Source organism: Metopolophium dirhodum, chromosome 2 (assembly GCF_019925205.1).
Source record: "Metopolophium dirhodum isolate CAU chromosome 2, ASM1992520v1, whole genome shotgun sequence".
In the NCBI taxonomy this organism is placed as follows: Eukaryota; Metazoa; Arthropoda; class Insecta; order Hemiptera; family Aphididae; genus Metopolophium; species Metopolophium dirhodum.
The window spans coordinates 5,873,717-5,899,782 of NC_083561.1; the positions used below are offsets into that span (position 1 = coordinate 5,873,717).

A 26,066-nucleotide genomic window follows, 5' to 3' on the forward strand; every position below is an offset into this window, starting at 1 on the left:
AAGTAATTTATATATAACCTATTTACGTGGAGCCTTGTTTTCAATTTTCAATCCTTAGCTGTAAAAGTTGAACATTGTATACATTTTTAACTACGAAATAATTATAAAATTATAAATTTGACCTTTAAATATTTATAAAAAAAAATTGTGCCTATGTACTTTTAATATTTTTCAACTGTTATTGGAACGATATATCAGGAGCCTTGTATTCAATTTTCACTCTTTTTTACCCAATAAATAACATTTTATTGATATTTATAGAAAAAAAAACTAAAAAATTTAAAACTGACAATGTTCGTAAACAGCTCAAAAAGAGTCAAATTATTTTATAAATTTTATCGTGTATAGAAAATGCTAATATAAACATTCAGTGAAATTTTCAAGTATTTACATTCGTTTCTTAATTACAACAAAATAAGAAAATCGTTACATGAGAAATGAGTGAATATAAACGTTGTAAAAATATAAATTTCAAACGCTCATAGGTTAAATAAAGCTTCATAAAAATTTAATTTGACTTTTTTTTTATAAAGATAGACAAACTTATGAGGAATCTTGTATTATATTTTAAAATCTTAGAAATTTTTCTAACTCAAAATAATTTGCAAATTTTCGTAATTTTTACATATTTTGTCAATATTTGAACTTTAAATGCTTATAAAAAAAAATGTGGCTGGATTTTTAATTTTTTTCATCTACCTTTGAAACATTAACCTAGGAGTCGTCTTTTAAATTTTCAAGCTTTTTTAACCAACAAATAAAATTTTATTGAAATCCGTAAACAGCTTAAAATAAGTCAAAATATTTGGAAAATGTTATGGTGTATAGAAAATGCTAATATAAACATTTAGTCAAAATTTCATGTGCCTACGGTCATTTGTCTTAGAGTTGCACTAAAAAACCAAAATCGGTTTTCTCAAAAACAGATTTTGCGTAAAATTTCCAGTTTTTCCTTAATTTTTCTTTTCTTTTTCACGTCGCTTTTGAAAACTATTGGGAAATGTTTACTTTTGTGTACCAACTAGATTCCCTTTCCTATCAGAAAAGTTACTGTTGAAGGAAAACCAAGCATTTTTACTCTCCTAAAAGGTGATGACAGACACAAAAAAAAAAAACACACATCATTGTAAAATCAATACATTCATCGCTCCGCCTAGAATCTAAAATATCTAACCTTCTGAACTCTGAAGTATAAATATTGTATAGAGTAGTAAGTTTTGAATTTGTATTTGTATCGTCGAATAGATAACAATATTTAAAAAAATCATATATAATATTCTAAATTAGATTTTTATTTTCTTGCACGGCGTTCCTGCGGTACAAACCGTCTATTGACTGTAATCAGTGGTGAGGCAAGGTGGGCATTTCCCCCTGTCTGATTTTAAAAGCAGCCCTATGGGCTTGTTTTATTGTGATTTTTGACTAACCGGTATTATATTATACTAGCGCAAAAACATGTCTAAATTTATAGGAAAATATTATATTGAGTAGGTACTACGAAATTATTAACACAATGATAAATTGTTAATTACTTATTAATTATTCCCATAGATAATATATCTATCTATATATATCTTAAATTATCTATGACCAAACTCCTATTGCCTCCAGCCCTAAATCCCATAGACGTATATTTATGTCTATGTATTATCCATAGACCTATAAACTAATGAACAGCGCATTCCACTCCGCCCTGCCATAAATGCACGGGAATCATATAAGAGAAAGAAAGAAGAAATAACGAAGAGAGAAAAAAGAAAAAGAACATAAAGGGGGTAATCATTGACGTATGAACTAATACTATATTTCCCCCACGTTCTCTTTTCTCTTTTACTCTATATCGTATCCCAGAGCTCTCTCTAAGCGCTGTCCATTATAGTTTATAGGTCTATGGTATTATCCTTAGATCATATCAAGGTGGATTTATCCACCTCGGATCATATTATATTGTATATAATCTAACATCTAACTCAACTAAGGTATTATCCCAATGTAACTGTGTCCCACAATTGGGAGAACTGTACATTGGAGCAATAATAGTTTGGTAGAGCTTGTCCATTCCTGTATCTATAGCCGTTGTAATCATAGATAATGATAAGACCGTGGATATTGCATAGATAATATAAGAATTATTATCTATATTATCTATGGGATATTGGGTCCAATTTGGATAATAAAAAAATTATTACGCTTAGATAATAAACACAATATTTTGTAATTTGTTTTTGTACTTGAGTACTATATTCTATATACGTACCTATGTACGACAGCTCTGAACTTATTAGATTTAACTAAAATATTTTAGTGCAACTCATCAGTTGTAGGTACGTTTTATAATGGCTGACGTCTTAGACTTAAATGCTGAAGAGTTTGTGGAAGAAGATGACGGTAATATTATAATAAAAACTTTAAACAAATAACGTTAAAAAAATATTCAAAAAGCTATGGTGATTAACTAGTAACCACATAACCTATGAACAATTCTTCTTGAATCTAGGTAGTCATAAATAGATCCATTCATATTATTTATCAAAAGCTCACAATTTAATAATAATATGAATCAAGTTTATGTAACAACCATCAAATTACTTTTAAAAATTGTATATACCTATGCTATATTGAACTGACCTAACCTATGTAGTTAAATTCTTTAATTTCTTGCTTTAATTGATTATTAGATGTTTAATACAATCATAATTTTATTAATATATTACTAAAATATTCACATACAATTATTGACATATTATGCCCAACTGAACCTTGATCTGAGTGTATCATAAGGATATAATAATTTAAAATGTTAAATGATAGTATTACGCTTACTTGATGTATAATAAAAACCAATACCTTTAAAGTTAGTATATCCCAATTGGGCTACCATATCCCTGTATACCTAAGTAAAATTATATTTGAACAAAATTTATATAGTTTAAAAGGTGAAAAACAAATGCAACTAAATTCATTATTTTTAGAGGGAGTTTCTAAGCTTAAAGAAAAAGCTAGAAGAAGAAAAGGACGTGGTTTTGAAGACAAATCTAAAAGAGACAACATCAAAGATGAAGCCATGGAATTTGATTCAGTTGATCAAGCTGATGACGATGGACCTGGACCTCAAAGATGTAATTTTACATAAGTTATAAATTGTCGATTTATTATTATTATTCCTTAAATTTCTTTACAGCGGTTGAAGGCTGGATATTATTCATTTCTTCTTTACACGAAGAAGCCCAAGAAGATGATTTGCATGATAAATTTGCTGAGTTTGGAAAAATTAAAAACTTACATTTAAATTTGGACCGTAGAACCGGTTTTTTAAAAGTAATTACTAATTACTATTATTTAGCTTGAAATGTATCTATATTTAAATTTTATTTTCGAAGGGTTATGCATTAGTTGAATATGAATCATATAAGGAAGCTTTTCGAGCACGTGAGGGACTGAATAACACCGACATTTTGGGACAGCAAATTAGTGTAGACTGGTGCTTTGTAAAAGGACCAAAAAGGTTTGGTTTTGAGTTTAATATTATGGCATTAGTAAGAAATATTTTCTTTTTTCTAATTAATATTAATTTTTTTTTCAGGGTAAAAAAATCAAGGCGCCGAATGACTAATTATTAATCAATTAAAGTATACAATTTCAGATATATGAACAAATTTACGATATAACTAAGGTTTTTGATAATAAATAACTATAAACAGATGTTTTTAAGCAATTAATAAAAGTTAAAGAAAAAAATGATGTACTAATTTTAATGATGGGTCATATTTTTATTAATACTAGTTGAGGATATTTTACTATTGGATATGGATATTGCATAATATGTTGTATTTAAATTGCTAATTTGATGACATCCTGAAAGTTTATATAAGGTTTATTATTACTTTGATTCCTAATATTATATTTGTAAAATTCCAAAGAAATAAACACTGATAATAGTTGTATGTTTTGGTTTCATCTTTTATACAGTAAAATTAATTTATATTAACCTAATATGTGACAACTGTTATTAAGGTAATATCAGTAGTTATTTGTTTTTTCTCGGACCCAAGCTCAACATAATAAATCTGTGTTCATTAGATCGATTAGACCTATTATCAAATTTACAGTTAAGGATACTACCCGTGTTTGTATTTGGTTTTGCTTTTTTACAATATTTTAATTTTTCTGCAACTTGAGAATTTTAAACTGTGATATTTTACATACTCATAACTTTCAAAGAAATTGAAATTGAATAACATAAAATTAAAGTAAAATTATAAGCACTAAAAATGTTTTCGTCATAACTTCAAATTTTAAATTTGTTAATAGGTCAATTCACTTTAATATTAAGGCTAGCTACATAAGATTGGTTCTATATTGTACTCAAAAAAAAAAAAAAAAAAATAGTTGTACTTCGGTTTGAAAGAGTAAAGCAGATAGTGCACTGACATCCTTTTATGTAATATTAAATATTTCTAATTTCCACATACACTATATTCAATAATATTTAATAAAATATCACATTAATTTAATAAAATAAATTAAACACGCATTCTGTATTTTTTAAATTTTTATTATATACAATAAATGGTTTATAGGTAATACAAGATACAAGTTAATTATATAAGCTTGAATATTTAAATAAAATACAAACATTTATTGGCATCCAAAAATCTATTTTAAATAAAACTCTATTTACTAATAATGAGCATAGTTGCTTAAGATTTTTGTCAATTAACTCAATTTGGAAATTCAAAAACTGATTTATCTAAGCCACAGTATTTTAATTTTCAAACTCCCCCTCAACAAAAAAATACGTAGATATTCAACAGAATTGTTTTTTCAAATGCTATGATTATCAGAATTAACTTAAAAATAATTATGATGTATGATGTATGATAACCATTTCATGCAAAGGTGTTATGTGAAACAAATTACTAATATATGAATTGCATACAAGCATCATTTTTATTCTTTTACAAATATATAAACATTGTCTTTTCAAATATTAGTTTAAATCTAAACTTTGATACCTTGAAAACATAGAAGGTACGTAATATGATGATTATGGTACTCAAACAATTTTATGAATTAAATGTAAATTAATAATAAGTACAGTTTTTTGGTTAAAGCATTCTTCCATTGTCCACAGAATTAGTGAATTTATTTTTTCCATTTTCTAACAGCCACAACAAATAGTAATGTAGACATCGAAGTAAACATCAGAGAAACAGTTAATATCTATAAGAAAAATAATTTTATTGTTTTATTGATTAGGCATAACCATAACTCATTAGACATTGGACACATAATAATAAGATATATTATAATTTCAATGGGTAAAACAAATATTATATTACACATAAGCTTGGTACAATATTATCTAATTATATAAAAAGCTGGCAGTAAATTTATAAGCTTTAACGAAGACTGATTACTTTATAAATCTTTTATTTGAAATGAAACAACACAACATTTGGAATACATCTTTTAAAATCAAATATGTCCTTTTCTGTATTTTATAGAAAATGTAATTAAATTTTACGTGATTCCTTGCGCATAATTTTTTTTTATCGAAGTTACATATAGTGTTGTTATAAAGATACCTACCTAATGTTATCTTATATACTTATTATTCGATTAAAAAAAAAACAATTATGAAAAACAAAGTTACTTGGTTTTTTAACTTGAGTATTAAATGCTCATAAATCATAATATATTCATATTCCCTAGATAATATTGTATAAAATAATTTACCTGATTTTTGGTTCCTATAACAACAACAAGGCCTTGGATAAATAATAATGTAAATATTGAGATTATCAATAATGACATAAACAAATTAAAACCAAATATTAGTCCGTAACTGTCGGGTTTTATGTGCTTCGCAACTTCAGAGCTAAAATAATATACATAAAAAAAAATTGATTAAATACGATGTGTTTCGTGTGTCTTAACTCTTAAACCCCGTCATATTTCAATAACTTAATTTAAACGAATTTTTTTTAAATAATATAACTTGGTATATTCTTTGTAGTTTGTAATATATTAATATATACACTCTGTTCAACGAGAGAACACGCTTATTCCGAGCATATCCCTTCGCGAGTACGCAACACACTGCCACCGAGATAAATTCCACTACGGAAGACGTGTCGCGCGTGGAGATGCGCGGAAGAACCAATTTGTTGTGCAGCCTCGTCTTCTCTCGCTAGACAGAGTATAGTAGTAGGTAGTATCTTTATGGTACCAAAGTACCTCATGTTAACTACCTACATATTTTCAAAAAAATATTAATAACAATAAAGCATTTGACGGGGATTAACATGTTTGGACACCGATAGGATAATATATATTATATAAATCATAAAGAGTGTGCAAGTAATCGGTTTTTATTTTTTACTTTATAAAAACATTCTTTAAATTTTAAGATGGTACCTTTTGATTGAAATATTCGAAACGATAGACATAAGTACATTTAATCAGTGCTATAAACCTAACTTACATAACAAATTTAAAATTTAAATTGTATACTTTAAATTTCCAAAATTAGAGAAAATTTAATTAAACATAAAATCACCAATAGGCAATCACAAACTATAAACAATAATTTACTCGTGTTTTTACAAACTAATATGTAGGTACCTATAGTTTCCTAAACCGGCTAAACCCATAAAAATCTAAACTATACTATCATATAAAATTATAAACTGATAACTCTTACAGTTTGACATTATTCTTGTAATAGCATTATAAATACTAGTATTTATAATCAATGGTAATAGTATAGTAAGTAGTAACCATTAAATAAATAATATTTTATATCTTAGACACTAACTTATTTTATTTTATTATGTATGAAAAATGATTTATAAATTTCCCGGAACGAAAGCAGTTTACCTCCAAAGCGATTTTTTGGATTTTTTTTTTTTTTTCAAAATGTGTGTTTCTGTATGCCTAATTTGATGATACTTTTAAAAAAACCGGTCAAACTTATTTTGGAAATTATGGTCACAAAACTTCAAAATGCTCAATTTTTCAAAAATCGTGTTTTTGAATTTAAAATACAAAAAATTTAAATTTTTTGTTTAGAAATATTTGTATTTATATGCTCAACATTTTGGTGGAATCAGAATTTGCCTATCGTACTTTCTTTTTATGTTATTGTTAATAAGCCACATAAAACTGAATTATAAAGTTATTTCAAACATTTGAATTAATGTTCTGATTTCACCAAAAACTTATTTATGTTATTACTTCATCGAATGAAAAAAAATTAATTTTGAGTTTCTCAAATATGCAAATGTTAGAAATAACATTATAATTCAGTTTTATGTGGCTTATTAACAACATAAAAAAGAAGTACGATATGCAAATTCTGATTCCACCAAAATGTTGAGCATATAAATACAAACATTTCTAAAAAAAAAATTCTAAAAAGTTAAATTTTTTGTATTTTAAATTCAAAAACACGATTTTTGAAATAATTGAGCATTTTGAAATTTTTTGACCATAACTTCCAAAATAAGTTTGACTGGCGTTTTTTGAAAGTACCATCAAATTAGCATGCAAAAACACACATTTTGAAAAAAAAAATCGCTACGTATAAATGTATAATTTATAATAGGTACCTAGTTAAAGTTAATAGGTAGGTACCATTTTTTTTACACTAGTAACCTATATTATGTAACTATAATAACTAATCAAATGTTATAAATGTTAAATTCGTCATCACAGTAACTGAGTAACACATCTATATACAACGTGATAAATATTAAACATTTAAACAGGGTACCTATAAAATATTTATAATTAGTTAAATGGTAATAAAATAATGGATTATAATAATACCTTAAAGCCGCGTACACACTTGTAACATTTTTTGTTACGCCGTAACACCGTTCCACCAGTTGTCGGTAAATTTGGCCGCATCAAAGGATGTTACGCACAAATGTTACAAGTGTGTACGCGGCTTTAGATTGTATTGACTATAACAACTAATAAGTCCAAAGAAACAATATCGTCAATATGTTTATAGTACCTATCTTATATCGGCAACATTAATCGTTGATAACTTTGTGTCTTTGTCAACAACCTTTACCAAGGACGGATAGTTTGTTAGTTGTTAGTTGCTACGTTAGTATAATTATTATAGGTACCTATAATACATTGAATTATTACCTACATACATTACATAGAACTAAACGTCTAAAGTCTAAACTACTATAGAATAAATACTAACCAGCTATATCGTACGTAGGTACGTTATAACTTATAAGCTGTTCACAGTTCATATAAATATATAATTTACAACAAAAAGATATTAGATAAGTCTGATTTTTTAACAAAATTACATTGTAAATATTAATGGTTAAAATTATTTTTACCAAATTTAAATTACAAGCAGTTAGAAATAATGTAGTTAGTATAATTTTTATACTTACGATTGTATTACTATAATTTATAATTTATAAGTGGGTAGTAATAAAATAGGTATTTAAGTACTTAATTATTGCGTAATATGTTAGAAAAATATCTTAAATTAAACATTTCATTTCCAAACAATAGTACATTAGTACAATAGTTACCTATAAGTGAATATAGGTAATATTATATTGTATCGAAAACTATAAACAACCTATTTCTACGAAAATCCATAAATGCGTAATCAGTGAGCAGAGTGCAGTGGCATGAACGATTTTAAACTCTCCCGATTTTAATGACCTCTAAACTCCCGATGGTTTAAGGTAAACTCTGCAGTCTACTCAGTGGCGCATTTAGGGGGGCTCGGAGGGCTTAGCCCCCTCTGACTACGATTTAGCCCCTCCACCAAAGAATATCCCTTATTGATTTAAATATAAGCCATCTATGGTTTTTTTTTTAAATTAATAGTTTTATTAGATGGGCTGTAGCCCCCCCCCCTAGAATTGTAACCCTAATTGAGCCAATGGGTCTACTATTCTACTCCAGTGCTACCTGACAGGTTCATGTAAACTCTCCCGAGCTTGTAATAACTTTGTTTATAATAAATTTAAAGATTATAATAATATGAACATATTAAATTTTTTTTTTAATTTAAAATTAATATACATTTGAATAACTTTAAAAAAAAATTGTATTATTTAAATTATAGTACCTAAATAATAAAAATAATAATTTAAATCAATTTCAAATTAAGTTACAGTTTAATTTAATTTAATTATAATTATATAAACATACAAATTTTAAAAAAAAACTTAAGTGTCTATTTTTAAATCTGTTTAGTCTATAATTTTTTGCTATATAATTTTAAAACAACTCGAAAGAGTATGTTGACCCGGGAGAGTTACCAGTTTCAAAAATCGGGATAGTTTACCACGGCCTAGGTACCTTTGATTTTTGGAATATTTGAACACATTTACTTAAAGGTAATATTATTAAATTGTTGAAAAGTTATGTACTATTTAAAAAGTGTCACATAGGCTGCGAAGATGCAAACTTCTATATTTTCAAATAAGAACTCCCCTTACTAAAGTATTTAGTGGATAGTTTTTATGAAAATTTTAAAGTATCAAAATCAAAATTCGAACGATTAGTTTTTCAGTTATTAAAATGTTTATATTTTTATTCTTAATTTTATAATACTAAAAATAGAAATATGTAGAGCCACAGGAGTAAATGACACTCCATAAGTAGGTAGTACAAAAAATCTCAAGATTTTAAAAATATAATCTTTAAGTACCAATATGTTTAAAAATTAAAAAATTCAGAATTTGAATAAATTTGTAATAAAATAAAAAATGGGGATGAGCATGCTTGGCGAATCATCTTGTATATAAAACTGAAATTCAATAAATGGATATTCTATTGAATTGTATTAATAAAACAAATTAATTGTATTAACTGTTTTCATGTTAACATTAAGTATAGGTGTAAGTAACGATTAAATATTAAATAGGTAGAGTCGTTTCTAAAATGTTAAATACGTTTGTACTTGCACATTCCTGAAAAATTACCAGTAATATAGTGCCATACGTAGTGATAGTTAACAATATTTGGTAACAAGTACCGAACATTATATATAATAGGTATAATATCCATAATGAATCGCAGTAATATATAATGAATAATAATAAAGCCAAAACAAAGGTTCCAACTGTAAATATAATATCACCAAATTTTTTCCAATCATAGTCCAAGTGTCCAACTGCATATGCACCTGCAGCACCTATTATACAATTATAATATAGTTATATAGCTTATTTTGATTAATTTTGTATAATATTAAAATTGAAATAAGATAACATAGGTAAGATACCACAAAGAGTGTGTATAGATTCGACGGCGCCATTCATTAGTTCTTTTTTATTTTTGTTCACGTCCTCCCATAAAACTTGAATATATGTTGCTACCTGATAACAAGAAAGTATACAGTAAAAAGAATTGTAATAACAGTACAACATACACACTTACTATAATATGACCAACAACGGCAAGTATCCACCAAAAACATTTTTTCACTACATAAGTATTTTTATATGCCGATTGAAAGTCATCAAAAATCATCTGCTTGACTTCTTTGAATTTAGTTACTTTTGAAGTTTTAGGAACTTCATTCTATAAATAAATTGTATTTAAGATTGAAACATGCTTAACGTATGTTTGTAGATTTTACATAATATTTCATACGGTATAATGTAAGTATGTCTTATTATTAAGTACATAGGTGTACAGATAATTTAAGGAAAGGAAATCATTATTCATTACAAAAAATATCTGAAGGTGCATAAGTCAGCCCAAATTAGTGCATTTCTACTTTTTTGTCAATTTTGAATTTATAAAAATAATAAGGGGGCGGGGTGGCCGAGCGGACTAAGGCGTCGGTTGCGACGCGCACCGTCGCCGGTTCGAATCTCGGTCACGTGCGGCACTTCCCTCCGGGCAGACACCTGTCTGGAGAGAGAGGCCACCATCCCTCGACCGGGCCAACCTACGGGTGCCCAATTTGAAATTCTGCCAAAATCAAACACACGTGTTACCAACCTACAGTACCCTTCCCTACAAACAAACAGGTAGTGGCCATAATTGCCGGGCTTTAAAATCAATAAAAAAAATATATAATAATAATAAGGATGTATTATTGGCAGTTTAGTCATGTAACAGCCCACAGGCTCCAAGGAGTGACAAAGGTTAGGTTAGGGAACGCCCCCAACTCAAAATTTCAAATAAAAGTACTTTTAATGTTTTCCCGCACCCCTATTTTCACCTATACCTATGCCAATCACCAATGTACTATATATTATTTACATATTCCTAAATGAAAACAGCAATAGCACTAATATCGAGACATCGACTGGTCATGGCCAAAGGCGTCTTGCATTTTTTTGGGGGGTTTGCAAGGTTTATTCTGTTTCCAGGTTTCAGCAGGCCATAGAAATAGGGTGGTTTAATGGATTCTTAAAAATAATAACAATTTAGACATAATTTGCACTTTTAGCCTATGAGCTAATAAGATAATAAAAATAATTAAAGCCCGCATATCATACAAATTAAATTTTAATATTGGAAAATACGACACCAATAATTGCAACATTTTAGAGCACCCAATACATTTTAGCTCTATATTATAGTTTCAACAATGTTACTACTTTATATTCATAAATTATACAATTAAATATTCAATTAACAACACATTGTATATTTTGTACAATCTATTTAATCATGCAATTTGTGCTTTTGGGTTAAGTTAGGTTATAGGTATAAATGGGCCAAGCAATGTGCAAACAGTCCGCCAGTCCGGTCTCCTTTTAGTGATACCACAAGGAAAAAAAAGGTTAGGTAAAAATCATATAGTTTAGGATGGCTAATACATTATTTTATAGGTAGGTACAAGAACTTCATTCTAAATGACTTACTGATATATTATCATCAATGGCAACCCCATTAGATTGATGTCGTTTAATGTTTACTGATAATTCCTTATTTCTATGAAAGTATAAGCTGTGTTCTACTTTAGGCAGAACTAATGACCATAGTGTTACAAATGAAGTACCTACGAATCAAACAAAAATCAAGGTTATTACAATTATCTATTGCTAATGCCTAATGGTCAAGAACTAAAAAAATAAAGATTAATTTTATAAAAGGTTCTATTATTATTAGTAATTATTAGTATTATATTATTATTGGTAATTTTTTATATACGGCGTATTAACCGTTTTGGTCCTATACGTACCTGTAGGTACGTAGGTAGTAAACACTATACCTATAGTAGTGTAGTACCTAACTTTTACGTGGTAGTAGCGACTAGTGGTATCAAAAAACTTAGTATTTGCCAGTTATGACTTTATGTACCAACTACAGGCCGTAAAATTCGACTATAATTATACTTTATTTTTTAAAAATTTTAAATATACAAAAATGAGAGTTTCTGAAAGACCACTCCCCATCACTTTTTTTAAATTTGAAAAAACGTTCAATATTAAAACGTTGACATAAAAAAAATATATTTCTGTAGGAGATTGCCTACCACGAGGAACGTAACCTCGAGAAAAAAGTTCGTTTCGCTATCAGTTACATAAAAAAACGGCAAATTAAAATTAAAAATTAAAACTTGATAGAAGTTTTTATGCAAAAATAGTTAAAGATAGGGTTTCAGTCATTAAGTCCTTGTAGTGATGCACATTGCACATAATAACATTTATTTATTTTAGATTCTGAGTGGAACGATGAATGTATTGATTTTATACAATGATGCGTGTTTTTTTTTTACTTTAGATTCTGAGCGAAGCGATGAATGTATTGATTTTACAATGATGTGTGTTTTTTTTTAAATTTTTTTATTTTTTTTATTTTTGTGGCTGTCATCACCTTTTGGGAAAAATTTCCCAGTAGTTTTCACAAGCGACGTGAAAAACAAAAGAAAAATTAAGGAAAAACGGGAATTTTTACGCAAAATCTGTTTTCGAGAAAATCGATTTTGGTTTTTAGTGTAACTCTAAAACAAATGACCGTAGGGACATGACATTTTGACTGAATGTTTATAATTGAATTTCCTATACACCATAACATTTTCCAAATATTTTGACTTATTTTGAGCTGTTTACGGACATTGTCAGTTTTAAATTTTTTTAGTTTTTTTTTCTATAAAATAATATCAATAACATTTTATTTGTTGGTTAAAAAAGCGTGAAATTTTAATATAAGGCTCCTGATATATATTTTTACGATAGCAGTTGAAAAATATTAAAAATACATGGGCACAATTTTTTTTTATAAGCATTTAAAGTTCAAATTTTGACAACATTTATCAAATTTATAATTTACTAGCTGATCCCGCTGGCACTTCGTTGCCCGTTAAATGTACCAATTCTATATGACTCAAACTTTGTTCAATTCGTTATTTAATATTCGGTGGGTGTATGGTGTTCAAAATTTATCTTAACTTTTCTGTTGCCCGGAATAAAAATTATGATTCGCAGCAGTATATTATCAGGTAGGCAATCTACCTGCGGTAGATCGCGGGACCACGTGCTGTTTGTACGTAAGTGTATGATTTAACTGTAAAGTATCAAAATTGTACAAAGTTTGTCATTTTTACTTAATTCCACCTTCGGAGGATTAATATGATTAATTAATACATAAGCCTAACGCAACCGTACTAAAATCCGATGAATAAAAAAAAAACAAATTTAACACTTTTTAAATTAGCCTATCTTTTTCCCAGAGGTCTAATCTACACACAAATATTCATTTTTATCTATACTATAAAATTATAGCGTTTGTTTGTATGTTCGGGATAAACATAAACTCCGAAACTACTGAACCGATTTCGAAAATTATTTCACCAATACAAAACCACATTCTTTGTGAGTGTCATAAGCTAATTTAAAAAGGGAAGTTATCACCCCCGGTAGGTGCTCAAACAGGAATTTTGAGATTTACGATAGAAATTTAATCACGTATTGACAGTGAATAATTATAATCGTTAATTACTCCACTAAAACGCATTTTTGAAAATCCTTTCTTATTGCACGGTGAAAATATGAGAAGAACCTCTATTCCAAATTTCAAGTCCGTACGTTGAGTAGTTTTTGAGATACAGCGATCAGTGAGTCAGTGGTATTTGGATTTTATATGTATAGATAACTAATTATTGACTAACATTATCGGACTTTATTTATGCCTAAAATCTGCTCCGTGATATCCTCTTTCATTTAAAAAAAACTGCATGACAATTGGATAAGAAGTTTCGAAGCCAAACCGTAACAAAGATTTCGTCTTTTGCTTGATTTCAGTTTTATATATATAGATTAATTATTTTGTAGTTAAAAATGTATAAAATGTTTAACTTTAATGGCTAAGGATTGAAAATTTAAAACAAGGCTCCACGTAAATAGGTTATATAAATTACTTTATTCACAATAATATCATCAAATATACTTGGTAATATCATAGGCCGACTGACCGTTTTCGCTCAGAATCGTTTTTCTTATACAATGATATTATATCAATTGAATTCAAATTTAACACCATCCATTACAGTGACCCACTTGTAACCTACTGTACAGCAGAGCGACATCCACTTATCCACCTTTTTTACTTTTTTTTGTGTCTGTCATCACCTTTTATGACAGTAAAAGTGCTTGGATTTTCTTCAACAGTATCTTTTCTGATAGGAAAGTGAATCTAGTTGGTACTTTAGGGGGTCAAAAGTAAAAGTTTCCCAGTAGTTTTCAAAAGCGCCGTGAAAAACAAAAGAAAAATAAAGGAAAAACGGGAATTTTTAAGCAAAATCTGTTTTTGAGAAAATCGATTTTGGTTTTTGGTGTAACTCTAAAACAAACGAACGTATATACATGACATTTTCACTGGTTGTTTATATTTGAAATTTCTATACACGATAAAATTTTAAAAATATTTTGATTTGTTTTGAATTATTTAGGAACATTTTTATTTTCCAATTTTATTAGTATTTTTTCCTATGGATGTCAATAAAACTTTATTTGTTGGTTGAAAAAGCTTGAACATTTAATACAAGGCTCCTACTATATTGTTACAATGATATTTGAAAAATATTAAAAATCCTTGGTCACAGTTTTTATTTATTAGCATTTAAAGTTCAAATCTTGACAAAATACGGAAAAATCACGAAAATTAGCAAATTATTTTGAGTTGTGAATTCATAAAATTTCTCCTTTTAAATCTAAGATTTGAAAATGTAATACAAGATTATCCGTAAGTTTGTCCATCTTTATTAAAAAAAAAAAATGTCTACAAGAAAGTCAAATTAAATTTTTATGAGCGTTTGAAATTCATATTTTTACAACATTTGATATTTACTCGATTTCTCATGTAACGATTTTCTTATTTTGTTGATATTAAAAAACGTATGACTGTAGATACTTGAAAATTTCACTGAATTTTTGTTTTAGCATTTTCTATACACGATAAAATTTTGAAAATAATTTGACTTTTTTGAGCTGTTTACGGACATTGTCAGTTTTCAATTTTTTTAGTTTTTTTTCTTCTTTAAATATCAATAAAATTTTATTTGTTGGGTAAAAAAGCGTGAAAATTTAATACAAGTTCCAATATAGCAGTTCAAAAATATTAAAAATACATAGGCACAATTTTATAATTTGATATTATGATATTATATCATTGAATTCAAATTTAACACCATCCATTACAATGACCCACTTGTGACCTATTGTACAGCAGAGCGACATCCACTTACCCACCTTTATTTTTATTTAAGGTTTATTATTTTAGTGTTAATTAAAATATGTAGGTATTATATATTTTATAGTTTGTTATACTTTTAAAATAATTGTCAAGCTGTAATGGGCTTATCGGAAGTTCAGTAATAAAAAATTGCAGTGTCTTTTTATCTTATTGGCCATTCGATTAAAGTAAACAGTTATAATATAGCATAAGTATTAATATAGGTATTTATTTTATGAGACATACTAAATATACTGATGTATAGTAGATAAACTTCGTTCAAGAAGTGTGTTGAAACAACAGTTTGCGCAATTAATCCAGACAGGAATCTGCCGAATAACATAGATGCTTTCACTAGACTGGTGATTTTTTGATAATATTGTTTGTCGTCGACCTTGGCATACAAATACGTAGTGAACGCAACTTCTGATGAATAAAAAAATCCAAAGAACATTTGTTCCATCTGTGATGGTATTGTAATTGAAAAATATTATATTCATTATTCTTAGAATTGATTATTAATATTGTTAGTACCTATATAAGTATATATTAAGCTCTACAGGAGTCATTTAAATGCTCACTTGAACTCTGAATAAACTAGGTGTTCCTAGTAGTAACGCATATGTGAAAATTCCAGCAATTCCATCAGCAATGATCAACGGTTTGTACCGAAAATAATCTGTAACTAAGAATATTACAACAGCTAATACTAGACACGAGTAAGTCCCCACTGCATATATTTCTTCGTTGATCTGTGTCAAAATTACAATAATAAAATACGGATTAATGCTTTTTAAGTATTTTTTTTAGTATATATTAAGTTAAGATTTTACGCGGCGCGATAGGTGACAAATAATTATCGTCAGAAACAATTAAATTCAAGAAAATATTTTGTCACGAATAATTTTATGACGGGGATAAATATTACCCCGAAAATAATTATCAGTAAAATCAATTTCGGGAAAGTATATTTTAGGAAAATATTTTGGAGCAAAATTATTCTCAGATATTGTAAATTTATGAAATATAAATAAAGATAATAATATCCGGGAAAATAATACACAAGAATTATTCAAATCAGCAAAATGATTTCACCCGAAAAATTTACGCGGGAAAAATTACGTAAGTATAAAGTATAAATCACGTTATTCCTACTTTATTCCAACAATCGATATCTAAAATATTATTATTAAATATAAGGCAGGTTAGCTTATACATGTACAGTAATTAATTTACATTACAGTCGTATTAGTAATATTTTCACTCATACAAGTATAAAACATAGTATGTACCTACTTACTACTTATATATTTATTTGACTTAAAAAATTGAAATATTTAGAATGAGACCTTTAAAATAATATATGATTAAAAAATAAAATTCCAAGTACTTACCTGGTTTGATGTGAAATTCATACTTTTGAGGTATGACGTGAAAAATGGCTCAATTGGTCGTATTTCTCTAACCATAGCAAATACACAAACAAATAAGGACACAGTTTTCCAATTTTCCCAAGTTTCCATGATTTTAAAATTGTTTAAAAAAATATTTTAAATAAAACCGTTGGGTATAATATGCAATTAAAAGAAAAATACCATTTATTTAAAGTTGGGATCAATTAAAGAATGTTGAATTTGGTAATTGTTTAAACAAATTGATCATTTGAACTTATGTGTAATACAGTAGATTTCCAACTAATGCAAACGATAATACACGACAAATATAATGTTTATTTTATATTGTCCATACGCGCGCGCACACGCACTCACACTCACACCATAATATTAACGTGAATCGCCTTGAGAAACTTAAGACATATTTTGTTGTATACGTAATAGTTAAATTAGCACATAATAAATAATATATATACAAAAATAATATTAATATTGTCTAAAGATGTAAAAATGTATTTATTTATTTTAAATATTAATATTTTAACATATAATCTTCAGAAAAACTAATTAATAATACACGTTCAAGTTATAAACAGTCGTTTATTAAATAGTTATCACTTAAAACAAGAAGATTTTCGAGAGTTTCTTTATAATCCATTACATCAATCTCATAGTTAAACATGTGACTCAATTTTGAACCCTTTACTTTACTAGAATCATTCTTCAAAGATATAAACATATCTCTCATTGAATTACTGTTATGTAAACCACTAATAGCTGCACATTTTGCGACCACTAATTTGAAAATTAATAAAATACAAAATCTTAATATTGACAATGTTATTTGTTATTATGCCATAAAAAAATCAGTAGTTACCAGAAGTAGATGATCTAGATGATGATTCTACAAATCCATGCTGATTTATAGATTGAGAAAATATGTTAGGAAACGGTGCTATAGTCTCTAAAGAAGAATCAAATGAATGAACTTCTGTCATTCGCACGTGATCACAAAAAGATAGAAATAATTTGAGTAAATCACTAGGTGATGTACAATGATGAGATGGATTTTTTGAATCTTTAATGAGATTACTGAAATTAAAAAAAATATAGATATAATAATAGCAATTATTTACTAACCATATTATTATACAATTTGATATACAGAATTTGTTAATCACTAATACTAACTTCGAGTACAGCATGTTTTCTGTTATGCCTCTTAAAACAATTGTTTGGGTCACAGACATTTCTGTAGTACACTGAGGTGAAATGGGTTTCCATAGGGGTAAATTTGAATTCTGTAAGTAATCTAGTAAATTTGACTTTGATTCAAACCCAAGAGGTAGTTGTATCGAAGCTGATACAGCCTTTCGCCCCAAAGGGGTCAACCTGGTACACATATTTTGCATACTATCGTTGCCAAACCGATTTCTATAGCCCAAAGTAAATGTGTCTATAGCTGATGCTAAGATAGCACTGGAATGATAATCTAAATTGTTCTAAAATGTAAATTGTAAATAAATAAAAGCATTATAAGATAAATCATTAAGACGTGTGTTTAAAGTATTAGAGTTACACTTTACTTTGTATGATAAGTAATCCAAATTAAGATGACTTTGACTCTTTATCCATCCACCGGATGATGTAGTCAATGGCACAAACATAGTTGAGTGTTCGAATAGTGAAGAAAATAATAATGAGGTGTTAACAGCTTGTAACTCAGAATTTTCATCTTCAAGAATATAATTATCTGACAGTACGGGCATAGCAATAATAGTTTTGTTAGAGTACTCGTCTTTTAAGTATTCTAATGCCTTACAAGCTAAACCACCAAAACCATTCAATGAATCCATTGAAATATGGAATCCCTAATTTATAAATATAAAAATAAAACTATAATATTATTATAAAAATATAATATGAGCAGAACAATTTCCAATTTTTGAAATTAAAACACAAAATTGGAAATCATTATCAGCCACTATTGCACTATTGCTATTAGTGTCTAATTAATTAATGCTAGTGTTTTACTTTTCAAAATTAATTGTAAAGCATTGCTCAAAACCCATAATTAATGTACCTGTAAATAATCACATTCTTCTGCATATAATCTTAAATTATCAGTCCAAGTTTCTTTCATTTTATATGAATCCCATAATCCAAGTCCTTGAGCAAAGTTATTAAACACATTACTTGAATCATTGTGTTTATACTCATCAATCGATGTGATGGTTCTTGGATGAAAACGAGCTTTTAAAAAATCTGACCAAATTTTAACATCGTCATCTAAATTGTATACTTTCTCGGCTATATTTATTTTCTCACTATCATCATCTGAAATATAGAATATAAAATACTTTTTATTTTATTTTGTTCATGCATTGAGGCAAAAAAAAATCTGCCTGATGTAGAAAGACAAATATTATGCTAAAAATAACCATCAAAAACATAAGTTAAAACCTACCTATAAGAAGTTCTTGTTTGGCTAAGTCTGAAAAAAATTCGTTGCTAGGAATTTTTTCTTCTTGAATAGTTTGAATTTTAGTTGAAGAATTCAATATTTCTTCATCTATATTGCTACAATTTAGATCATATAAGCCTCTATGTACATCAGGCAATTGGTAAAAACTGTTCTTAAGATCAACACACAGCATACGAGGAGTATAGGTTACCTCACCCTATTTTAAAATTTCTAATTAATAATCATTATCATAAATTTAAGTAATATTTATGACAATATTTTTTCTCAAATGTCTGATATTTAGTAAATAATAGGTATCAATTTTATTTAATAATAATGTAATAAAATATTTTAGTAGCTAAGTACAATTTTGGGTTATTCAGTAAGTGTTTTATAACTTCAACTTATTTTTTAGTAATATATTATATAATAATAGATGATACATTAAATATACTCAAGTACCTTATTAAAAATAAAATATATATATTCATTATTGTTATAAACGAAGCTTAGTCTTCAACTCCTATTACATAATACTATAATTACACAAAGTTGATATTGTGCATTCATGATATAAAATATAGGTTTGACCGAGTATAAATTAACTAAATATATTTACCTCAATTTTTTTTTATTCTATTGGTGTAAAAATGATTAACTTTGGTTTTCCAAGATTCTATTAAATAATAAAATAAATAATTTAATTCATTAATGGTATGAAATTGGAACATAGTGAAAATAGTTAATTTTGTAGCCACAATTATTTAAAACTAAATAACAATAATCTTTCATAAATCGATAATTAATATTTTAACTAAATAACATGACGTCTCATTTACTCTATCATAAAGTTGTAGTTATTATTTTTATTTTTAAGTTTATTCAATTAAAATCAATTAAATATTTATCTAGTTTTTTCTAAAAATCTTCATTTATTTTCTAATTTTTAAATTAATAGAAACACAATATATGTTTATATATAAATATATAATATATAGGTAGTTGATTTTCTAATATATAGCTATATAGGTAGCTATTAAAATAAAATAAATAATAATATAAGATAAGTCATATCATTAGAATATTTGGCGACCAACTGATTGCTTCATTAGTTTACAACTTATATTGATATTGCTTTTCTGGGAGCATGATTAAAGATGATATATAATTGAGGATTATTGATTTTAATTTTTTATTTAGAACTCAGAATTTTTCCACGTATAGATGACAATATAAAAATTAAAATAGACAGTATACATCTGTAATTGATAATCATACAACTTATGTTAGAAGTTTAGAACCGTAAATGTATTATACTAATTACTAAGAAAACATTTATATCATAATTATTTATTAACTATTACTTTAAAAAAATGCGGCTCAGACTTCAAAGAAATTACTCTGAAATCCAATAAGTATAATAATTATTACAATTATGTATACTTATCATAATATTTGATTTTGTTAGTAAACTTATTACATATTATTTTATCTACCTTTTTTATAGTACTAACTTTGAAGAAATTTTTTTGTATTTTATTATTTTCTTAAGAAGATAGGTATTACCTGAGTATAAATTATATGAGTAAAAAATATTAGGACAAATCGTTTTATATTTACCCACCTTCAAATTTACACCTTCCCTATACAAGACATCGTGACATATTTCCAATGGCTTATTGTTTTCTTCATAAGTAAAACTTGCTTCCTATAAAATAGATAATTTTAATATTTAATAATTTAATAATTTAATTTAACTAATAATAATCATATGTAAGGGCAGAGAAAAGAAACCTGTAAATTCCAGAAGTGCGTGCCAATAAAATTAGAATAATGACCAAACTGCAATGTTATGATTTCACGAGTTGAATTCATTTTTTAAAGATGAATAAATAAAATTGTTTAATATTTTGATTATTCAATTTAAAATATAATATATTTGTAGCCCGCTAGTTTGTAATTTGTTTTGCCACAGTACAGGAGTGAGGACACTCTGCAGTCTGCACATGGCGCTTATCAAATTTTAATCAGTACTTATAGTTATTATCACCATAATGTATCACGGACTTTTTTATTTAAGAAAATAAGTACAGACTCGGTGTTTACGTAATAAGTTGCGCCATCTATTGGTATAAATCAGTGGTGGGCAACTGGCGGCCCGCAAGCCTTTTTTATTTGGCCCGCGCTACATTTTCAAATTACATTAGGTATAGGCATTGATTATAGTATAGGTTAGGTTAGGTTAGGTATAACCTAGGTATAGGCATTGATTTTTAATCAATGGTATAGGTATACAATTTTAAACTTTATCGCCTATACTCTATAATGTCTAGTATAGTGTATACTCTATCTTATCGATATGATAATTGTTATCTGGTATTGAACATTTTTTTTTTTTTTTTTTTTTATTGATCGTAAGCCCGGCAACTATGGCCATTAGCTGTATGGTTTTGGTTAGGTATTGTATTGTATTGTATTGTTGGTAGCAGTAGGGGGGAACACGTGTGTGTTGGGTTTTGGCAGAATTTTCAATTTGGGCACCCGTAGGTATCTGCCATGCCCGGGTGGGGGATGGCGGCACTTGTTCACACCGTGACTTGCCCGAAGAAAAATGCCGCCCAGTGGCCGGGAGTCGAACCCGCGACTGCCAGCGCCGCAGTCGACGCGTTAGACCGCTCGGCCACCTCGTCCCCCTATTGAACATTGTTAAATGTATAAATGTCACAATATAGTTATAATCAAGTTAAATTTAGTTTTAATTAAATTATTTTCAATAACGCTTTTTGTATTAGCTATGTCCTATTTCATTATAAACAAAATAAATGCTATTTATATTTTCCCTATAGTAACTTTTAGTTGCCCATCCCTGGTATAAATAGTAACGAATATAGACTATGCCATAATATAATAATACGATGTAGGTAAAACCATGACAAAATATATTTTGTCATGGGTAAAACCTACATTGTGTATAATATTATAACTTATAAGGTAGGTAGTAGGTACTCTCGTACTTTATACTTAATAGTTTATAGGGAGTAGGGACATCGTGCTACAGCCTACAGGGCATAACCGCACAGTCAATAGTATTAATTGTATCTACATCGAGGGTTATTGACACTACAATATGTACATTATTCTTAGGTACTATGAATACTGTTCTACCGTCTGTCCATCTACCGTATTATTATATCCATATTGATATTTTCCCTCAATGTCTTTTAAATAAAAATTCGATACTAAACCATACTACATAGCATCTATATCCGTGGTTAAAACCGGTGTAGAAAAAATACACTAGGACGTTTGCACCATATCATTGATTTGAAATATGTATTATTCGTTTTTGTGTCACATTATAATATTATTTCCGTATTATTGTTACAACGAACACTATTCGAACAATTCATTATATTCAAAAGTTATAATACGCACTTTCCTTATACATATAATTAATAATATATTAATATTGTATATTATATTATAGTATAATATCACATATCTATATGACCATGTCAAATATCGCTGCAATTGCAGTACATAATACATCGTTCGAATTTGAGATTCATTCACCGTCTGCCGAGTTGATGGCGATGCACCGAGTTTTCGATGAGCTATAAGAACCGGGGACCTGGAAAATCGTGTTGTCAAAGCCGAACTAACTATAGTTGACATGCGGCAATTGAAGTAAATAGGGTTTACGGATACGTGGTTTTTTTTAAGAACCATAAAAATTGTATGGTTTTATTCAACACATTTTTCTTTATCATTTTATATCATTGGTTTTTGAATAGCTCCACTAGATCGCGTTTTCAAAATTATAAAATGCAAACTATTAAACGTATATTCCGGGTTTTTATAAGAATAGGTACACAATTTGGCTGTGGTCGTGAACGTGTTAATACTACATACTATACAATATACCTGTTGCACAATAAATTAAGGTGTCTGGTCACATGGAAAATAATAGTAAATATATAAAATTAAGCCGCATAATATCAGAATCCAGACTTGGGTAAAATACTTTTTAAAAGTATTTCAAATACATAGGTATTCGAATACTTTGTGATAATAATATTCCTAAGTATTTGGAATACTTTTTTTAGTAGATTTAAATTTCAATAACAAAAATATTATATTTTCAATTCTGTGTTTATAAATGAACATTATTATAATTTCGATAATACACACCTATATATCTATTAGTTATAAATTAAATTCAAATTAATATAGTTAGTAACTAGTAAATAATAATTAGTAATATATAAGAGTATACCTATATAAGAAAAAAAGGATTCTGAATACTGTACTCAGAATAATTGTAAAAAGTATTCAAAATACCGTATTGAATACTTTCAAAAAAAAGTATTTAAAAAGTATTCTGAATACACTGAATACAGTATTCCGAATACTACCCAAGTCTGTCAGAATCTAATAATAAAAACTGTATACGTCAGCGTCTTCTGGGAACGAAATAACTTCAGAAGGAAGTACAGTGGAAAATTCATCATGCTATTTATTGATCACTACGGTTTAAGATATACTAGGTATGCTAGGTATAATCTTAAATCGTGTTGATTACGCGTGGAAAAGTTTAAAACGATTGTGACAGATGGCGCTGCTGTTATCGTTAGGACCGTAAATAGGAATCTAAACAAAAACACTACGTGTAAAAAACCTCGCTAAGTGAAAAAAAACTGAAGCTAGAAAAGTTGTATCAGTTGTGATATCAAAATGGGCTAAGTATATTTTCTTAAATTCATTAGTATAGAAATTGTTTGTATTTGATGAAGTGCGATGATTTAATACAAATAAATTAACTTAGCTTGCCTTCTACTTATATGTACCTACAACTAAAACTAAACATATAATGCTGACATAAATATCTTCATCCCCATTCTATATTTGTATAATATTACCATAACACTATTTAAGTAAACATACTATAAGTAGCTGCCAAGCTAAATAAATTTATTTGTATCAAATTATTGCACTTCATCAAATACAAACAGTTTCTACTGCTGGTACTAATGAATTTAAGAGATTACTTGGCCCTTTATGATAATATATCACAACTTTTATAACTTCAGTTTTTTTCTCAGCGAGGTTTTTTACAGGTAGTGTTTTTGTTGAGATATCACTCGTTTTTTTAATTATAATTTTGGATATAAGTAGTTACTAGTTATCTTATTTTTTTTTTAAATTGGTTGAAAAGACTATAGGTAGTACATCAATATCAATAACAGCATGTATACCTGTAAACAATTTTATTTAATAAGACATAAAGTGGACTGCTCACCATGTGAGTTGCCAATTGGACACAGTTTATAATTAAATAAGTATAATAAATATATAGCTATGAATATTTATATTAATATTGTTATAATATTATTATTATTACTGATGTTATAATTATATAGTATTCATAATCAATGGTATATTAATACGGCGAACGGACGATAAAATAAATAAACAAAATATAGCGACGTACGGATATCAAAGCAGAACTTTAATACTGTGGCGACGAAGATAAAATAATAAATTCATAGATGTACGCAACGAATCGGTCGGCGTTACCCCCACTACCAAACATTGTTTAATTGGCGTTTTCAACCACGACGTAAGATATAAGATAATATTATATAATATATTAGTCCGTGATTTCAACCTAACCGACGCACCACGGAAATATGCATAGGCATAGGCCGAAATCATGAACTAAGATATAAGTTTATCTAAGTTCATGGCCGAATTCATAGTCCGGTTGGAAGGGGAAATATGGGCGCGGAGTACATACAACATAAACATTGTTGAATTGTTGAAAAAAATATCGTTTCGATTAATAACAACTATGCTAATACTTTTGCATATTACTCAGGCTTTAATTCTCCAATTGATTTTAAATTTACAAAAAGTATCATCTACATAGCATACTGAATACCGATCAACCCGTGTAAATTACAAGTCAATAAGTTCATTAGTTTAGGCTGCAGAGAGGTCGGACCATTTTTCGTAAAATTACACAGGTTAGGCGTAGGCCATACGACTTTACGAGTTGGCCATCTCGTGTAATATACTGCCGTCGTGTCACGAACTATTTTTTTTACTTAGCTCTTCAACGCGACTGCAGTGCTGGATATAGACTAAATATTCGACAACGCAAATCGATGTGCAATACCGCGGTACGGTTTATTATATGATTCCGATTCATGAGTTTGGTGTCCGTGTTGATTTATACCGGTTTAGATAGAAATTCGGGTTATAAAACAGTTTACCCCCTTAAATTTGAATTATTAGTGATAACATGTAAATATATAATATAATATGTGATATTTGTGATAATGCCTATTGAAGGAAAATAATAAAAATTAGGTGGGGATGAATTACAATAGGGATTAGGTAGGTACTCAACCATATCGTTGTATGATAGTAGAAAAATCGAACCGGTGTTCCTCATTTTAGATTCTGAGCGGGGTAATGAATGTATTGAATTTACAATGTGTGTATTTATTTTTGTGTTT

General features: G+C 27.9%; 3 protein-coding genes across 5 annotated transcripts; 1 reads left to right on the plus strand and 2 right to left on the minus strand.

The window, feature by feature from the left end:
* Positions 1-2,123: 2,123 nt before the first annotated feature.
* On the plus strand, positions 2,124-3,944 carry LOC132938423 (RNA-binding protein 8A-like). The gene is made up of 5 exons (XM_061005250.1): positions 2,124-2,388; positions 2,973-3,119; positions 3,182-3,318; positions 3,381-3,505; positions 3,584-3,944. The coding sequence occupies exons 1-5, from the start codon at positions 2,337-2,339 to the stop codon at positions 3,618-3,620; spliced, it is 498 nt and encodes a 165-aa protein (XP_060861233.1). The 5' UTR covers positions 2,124-2,336; the 3' UTR covers positions 3,621-3,944.
* A 983-nt stretch (positions 3,945-4,927) lies between these two features.
* On the minus strand, positions 4,928-17,451 carry LOC132938420 (folate transporter 1-like). Of its 2 annotated transcripts, XM_061005242.1 has the most exons (9): positions 17,082-17,445; positions 16,269-16,439; positions 15,934-16,150; positions 11,877-12,013; positions 10,435-10,578; positions 10,280-10,373; positions 9,997-10,189; positions 5,740-5,881; positions 4,928-5,223 (listed from the first exon to the last, which is right to left on the minus strand). In XM_061005242.1, exons 1-9 carry the CDS (start codon positions 17,208-17,210, stop codon positions 5,146-5,148), a joined length of 1,305 nt encoding a protein of 434 aa, XP_060861225.1. In that variant the 5' UTR covers positions 17,211-17,445; the 3' UTR covers positions 4,928-5,145. The 2 variants fall into 2 exon arrangements, with proteins under 2 accessions (XP_060861225.1, XP_060861226.1); XM_061005243.1 differs by lacking the exon at positions 4,928-5,223 and having other exon boundaries at positions 5,787-5,881; positions 9,978-10,189; positions 17,082-17,451.
* A 131-nt stretch (positions 17,452-17,582) lies between these two features.
* On the minus strand, positions 17,583-22,223 carry LOC132938419 (protein misato). 2 transcript variants are annotated; one of them, XM_061005240.1, is made up of 9 exons: positions 21,340-21,370; positions 21,170-21,253; positions 20,165-20,221; positions 19,549-19,762; positions 19,165-19,418; positions 18,668-18,952; positions 18,273-18,583; positions 17,959-18,173; positions 17,583-17,876 (listed from the first exon to the last, which is right to left on the minus strand). In XM_061005240.1, exons 4-9 carry the CDS (start codon positions 19,736-19,738, stop codon positions 17,668-17,670), a joined length of 1,464 nt encoding a protein of 487 aa, XP_060861223.1. In that variant the 5' UTR covers positions 19,739-19,762; positions 20,165-20,221; positions 21,170-21,253; positions 21,340-21,370; the 3' UTR covers positions 17,583-17,667. The 2 variants fall into 2 exon arrangements, with proteins under 2 accessions (XP_060861223.1, XP_060861222.1); XM_061005239.1 differs by lacking the exon at positions 20,165-20,221 and having other exon boundaries at positions 21,340-22,223.
* Between the last annotated feature and the right edge of the window lie 3,843 nt (positions 22,224-26,066).